The 4,552-nt window shown below is 42.1% G+C and overlaps 2 protein-coding genes across 2 annotated transcripts in view; one reads left to right on the top strand and one right to left on the bottom strand.

Moving 5' to 3' along the window:
* The window catches only part of LOC109972883 (beta-galactosidase-1-like protein 2), a 12,925-nt gene extending 9,347 nt beyond the window's left edge, over window positions 1–3,578 (bottom strand). Inside the window, exon 1 of the mRNA XM_020622098.1 lies at window positions 2,969–3,578. Coding sequence (XP_020477754.1) covers window positions 2,969–2,991 — 23 coding nt within the window. The 5' untranslated portion in view covers window positions 2,992–3,578. The remainder of the gene's footprint in view (window positions 1–2,968) is intronic.
* A 269-nt stretch (window positions 3,579–3,847) lies between these two features.
* The window catches only part of ei24 (EI24 autophagy associated transmembrane protein), an 8,188-nt gene continuing 7,483 nt past the window's right edge, over window positions 3,848–4,552 (top strand). Inside the window, exon 1 of the mRNA XM_020622061.1 lies at window positions 3,848–3,964. Coding sequence (XP_020477717.1) covers window positions 3,923–3,964 — 42 coding nt within the window. The 5' untranslated portion in view covers window positions 3,848–3,922. The remainder of the gene's footprint in view (window positions 3,965–4,552) is intronic.

Genomic DNA, 4,552 nt, shown 5'->3' with positions numbered 1-4,552 from the left:
ATACAGAGGAGTTTTTGCTTTTATATTTACTGACTAATTCTTTTAGGGCAAATATACACATGTCAGTGCCATGGCTAGTTTTAAACCCAAATTGGTTTGCAATAGAGCTAATAAGATTGTGAAACCTATTCAAAAGAAGTCCTTCAGCAACTTTTGAGAGAATATTAGCAAGTGCAATAGGTCTATAATTCTAGGAGCTGCCCACCTTCCCTGCTTTATCCTTCACCATAGGAACCAACAGTACTGACATCATAGAGTCAGGCAGAAACCCGTGCATAACAGAGGCAGTGAAGCAAATGGCTAGAAGAGGGGACAACCTGAGACTAGCATACTTCAGGTGTTCAACAGAGATGTGGTCCAGCCCAGTAGCCTTATTTTCAGACAGATTACGTATTGCTTGGGAAACTTCATTGGTTTTAAAAGATTCAACAAAGTCAACCCCACTTACCAAAAAAAGTTTCACTGGGAATACAGTTAAATAGCTCACAGTAATGACGCCGCCAAAACTCAGCTATCTTATCAGGATCAGAGATTCCATCAATAGTATTGTATTCCATCAATGACATTGTGATCTGTAGTGAGAGCAGAGAGCAGGTGGAGGAACACCTGGAAAGGTGGAGGTCTGCTCTGGAAAAAAGAGGAATGAAAGTCAGGCGTGGTAAGACAGAATACATGTGTATGAACGAGAGGGAGGGAAGTGGAACAGTGAGGTTACAGGGGGCTGAGGTCAAGAAGGTGCAGGAGTTTAAGTATTTGGGGTCAACAGTCCAGTGTGATGGGGAGTGTAGGAAAGAGGTGAAGAGGCAAGTGCAGGCAGGTTGGAGTGGGTGGAGAAAGGTGTCAGGAGTGTTGTGTGACAGAAGAGTGGCAGGAAGAATCAAAGGAAAGGTGTACAAGACAGTAGAGAGACCAGCTATGCTGTATGGGTTAGAGACTGTAGCAGTGAGGAAAAGACAAGGGGCAGAGATGGAGGTAGCAGAGATGAGGATGTTGAGGTTCTCTTTAGGCGGGACCAGGATGGACAGGATTAGGAATGAGCACATCAGAGGGACAGCTCAGGTTGGTTGTTTTGGGGACAAGGTCAGAGAGGCCAGATTGAGATGGTTTGGACATGTGCAGAGGAGGGATAGTGGTTATATTGGTAGAAGGATGTTGGAGACGGAGCTGCCAGGCAAGAAGTCAAGAGGAAGGTCAAAGAGGAGATATATGGATGTGCTAAAAGAGGACATGAAGTTAATTGGGGTGAGAGTAAGTTTTACAGTCTTTCACTGTGAAACAACATTGTACTATATTTAAACAAGACAAACATCATTTTACAGATGTTTGCTACTTTGAAAGACCAACTGCCTGTACACTGCAAAAACCTCATAAGAGAACTATGAAACACACAACCACGTTTGTTTTTAATGTGGTTTCCACTCTTTTAAACAGTGAAGATGCGTCCCGCAAAATATGTCCGTCTTAAGACTACATTTCCCAAGGTCCTCAGAAGCCAGAGCATGCGCAGTATGTTTTGAACGGCCCTGGCTGCTGGTAGTGTCTGTTTAGTGTTGTTGTTGTCACGTAAAGGGAGCAAAAGAAAGAATTAACGAAGTTAATATAATCTTGACCCTGTCGCATGAGGTAAGGAATAGACCGTCGTTAAATATGTGTCCTCTGTCTGACTTTACTCGCTTGTTTAGGTGTTGTCTTGACAAAAAGGATGACAGTTAGTTAAATTAGTTGTTGAGCGTAAGTAGTTAGCTAGTAACACAGACAGAGGAGCTAGCAGGGCACCGAACAAACCAGCAAAAGTCAAAGATTGTGAGACCGGAATGTTATGCTGGCCAGGCTAGCTATATAGTGGGGGTCTTCACGTATCAGAAAATTCTATTTTACGGCTGGTCAGAGTGAACATTATCACTGTTCGCTGTCATCTGTTTGAGCTAGCTAATCCACTGAGTCAGCTTGCTTGCGTTAATTTAACGTTAGACGGACAGTATGACCGAGAGACACTAGCTGTAGTGTTTCACTTCCACCTTGTTACAAAACGAGCGTAGGTAACTGCCCGAGAATAAAGCTCCATTTGGAGAGGATTTATTTCTCTAGTGCAGGTGGTCTGATTTAAGTATTACCTGCCTTGGTCAGTGGTTTTAATTAAGTGTGTCTGTCGATATGCAAGTCAGTGTTGGTTCATGTCTGTGTATTCAGGTTTGATTCAGGCGAGAAGTACAGTGGTTAAAATCACGTCCTTTCCGTGTCTATAACCTACCACATTCTCTCATTTCGGAACGGGGCTCACAGGGAATGTGTTGTCCCCTAAATGATCACATACATAATGTCCAGAACAAAGGAACGACTTGTTATTAGAGTAAACATGTTAGAGAAAAGTGACAAGTGCACTATTGGCAGTACTTTTATCAAATGATGGATGGGGTAAGTTTTGGACGTTAGAAACTTGAATCAGAACAAAATGGCTACCAAATAGTCACATGTGTGAAAAGTTGCCAAATAGCTTTTTGTCAATAAGCTGCCTCGGTGCCATATGGGTTTTCGGCATGCACTTAATAACTTACTGTCTTATAAACAGTGCTGTCAATCGATTAAAATCGCATTATTGTCCATATTTAACTCGCGATTAATTGCAAATTCATCACACTTTTAAAAAATCTGTTCTAAACAGTGGTGGAAAGTAACTATGTACATTTACTCAGGTACAATTTTGAGGTAGCTGTACTTGAAGTATTTTCACTTTTTGCTACTTCATGCTTTGACTTTGCAACAATTTAGAGGCACATGTTGTGCTTTTTACTCCACTAGATTTATTTTATAACTTTAGTTACTTTTCAGAACCAGATCAATACAAAAATACAGTACTTAAGTAACATTTAAATGCAGGACTTGTAACAGTATTTTTACACTGTTGTATTGCTACTTTTATTTAAGCAAAGGATCTGAGAACTTCTTCCACCACTGGTTCTAAACATACCTTAAAGGACCTTGAGGGAACATGTGATTACTGAGAGAGGTCCAGTAGTCCCTGGTGAGCCAGTCATGTTTGTCTGTCCCGACGCCTCCTCCACTTTAGCTTTCTCATCTTCATACAAGTTCTGTATCTTGGTTACGGTGGTGGCATTCAAAGCCAATTCATACCTGCAGTCTTTGGATGTGATGCAAATTCTTTAAAGCGGACCCTCATTCACCACAAGCTGTAGCCACCCATTTAGCTATCGCTGTTGCTGCTTGTAGAGTTGTTCAGGCATCTCCGTTGCAATCCAGTATGGTTTGCCTTTGGTGAGGGGGAGGACGACTGTCTGCATTAGCTGTGTGCTGGGCCAGCAAGAGGTATTTGAGATTTGATGTACTCTGGTGGTAACTCAGGTCACATCGACAGTAAATGCAAATAACTTTGGTCTTGTCAAGAGAACCATCTGGCAGGGCTTGGAAGCTGAAGCTGCCATACAAAAGACGCTTTCTTTAGCCATTTCTGCTGCTGTATTGGTTCCCAATTTCCCAAACTACAGGGCAGGCCAAGGGTCATAATCACAGAATTGCATGTCAAAAGATTTGTAGTGTTAAAAGGAATTTGCGTTTACATGTTATCACGTTAGCTTTGTCAGCCCAGCTTATAATAAAATAATAGTAATATAACATTTTTTCTGCATTTACATGAAAAACTGCCAAATTTAGAAATGCCAATATCTCTTCATTTAAAGTCAGACAGAAGCTTAAAACATCGGGGCGGGGGAAGGCTGCACCAGTTTCTCTTGTCCCTACTTGTTTCCTTGATTTTGTGTTGCTGCAGGTTACTGGGTGAGCCCCTCCCTGCCATGAGATTTTGGCTCTGGGTTACGGGGTGGCCCCCCCCCTGCCATGAGAGCTGAGCACCAGGTCACCAGCCCCCCCCCCTTTTGCAGTTGATGGATCTGCAGCTGGTCCAGAGATGACAGACAGCGTCAGGGCCTTCCTCTGCAATGTTGCGACGGTCAGCAGACACACTGTACAAACATGCAAGTTACATGAGGCAAAAAGATGCAGAAAGCAGGCAGTAAAATTGATCTATGCTTTCACAATGGATTCATTCAGCTTCACTTTGAAATAGCAAACATGACTCCTTATTTGTCCTGTCTCTGAAGGTAGCTCCTTATGACTCTAGCTGTTTGTTTGGAGTCAATGTCAAGTTACAGAGTGAATCTAGAACCAATCAGATGATTCCCTAGCAGAATTGCATGATGAATAAAAATAGGGCTGCACAATAAATCATTTTGTGTGCATGATTAAGATCCCTGTGCCATCTCATTCTCACATGACAATGATTGCATTAGAGATTCCCTGCATCAAACCTAGTGCTCCCTTTTCCTCGCTAAGCTGCATTAACCAATAACTGCAACTAATAACCACAAAGTGATTTATTTCTGCCTCAACTGCTATTTGGCACTATGTGTATAGGGCAGGCAGCACAACATTGGAAAAATAGTTAATATCTTTCACAATGTCAGACATGTTGGATTTGTTTTTGAATCAGTCTTCTCTTCCTATCTACGTACAGCTCATCACGTGATTTAATGCATTC

The sequence above is a fragment of the Monopterus albus genome, unplaced genomic scaffold (genome assembly GCF_001952655.1).
Source record: "Monopterus albus unplaced genomic scaffold, M_albus_1.0 scaffold272.1, whole genome shotgun sequence".
Classification (NCBI taxonomy): domain Eukaryota; kingdom Metazoa; phylum Chordata; class Actinopteri; order Synbranchiformes; family Synbranchidae; genus Monopterus; species Monopterus albus.
The sequence above is the reverse complement of the archived record's forward strand: the minus strand, read 5'-3'. Positions and strand labels throughout refer to the sequence as shown.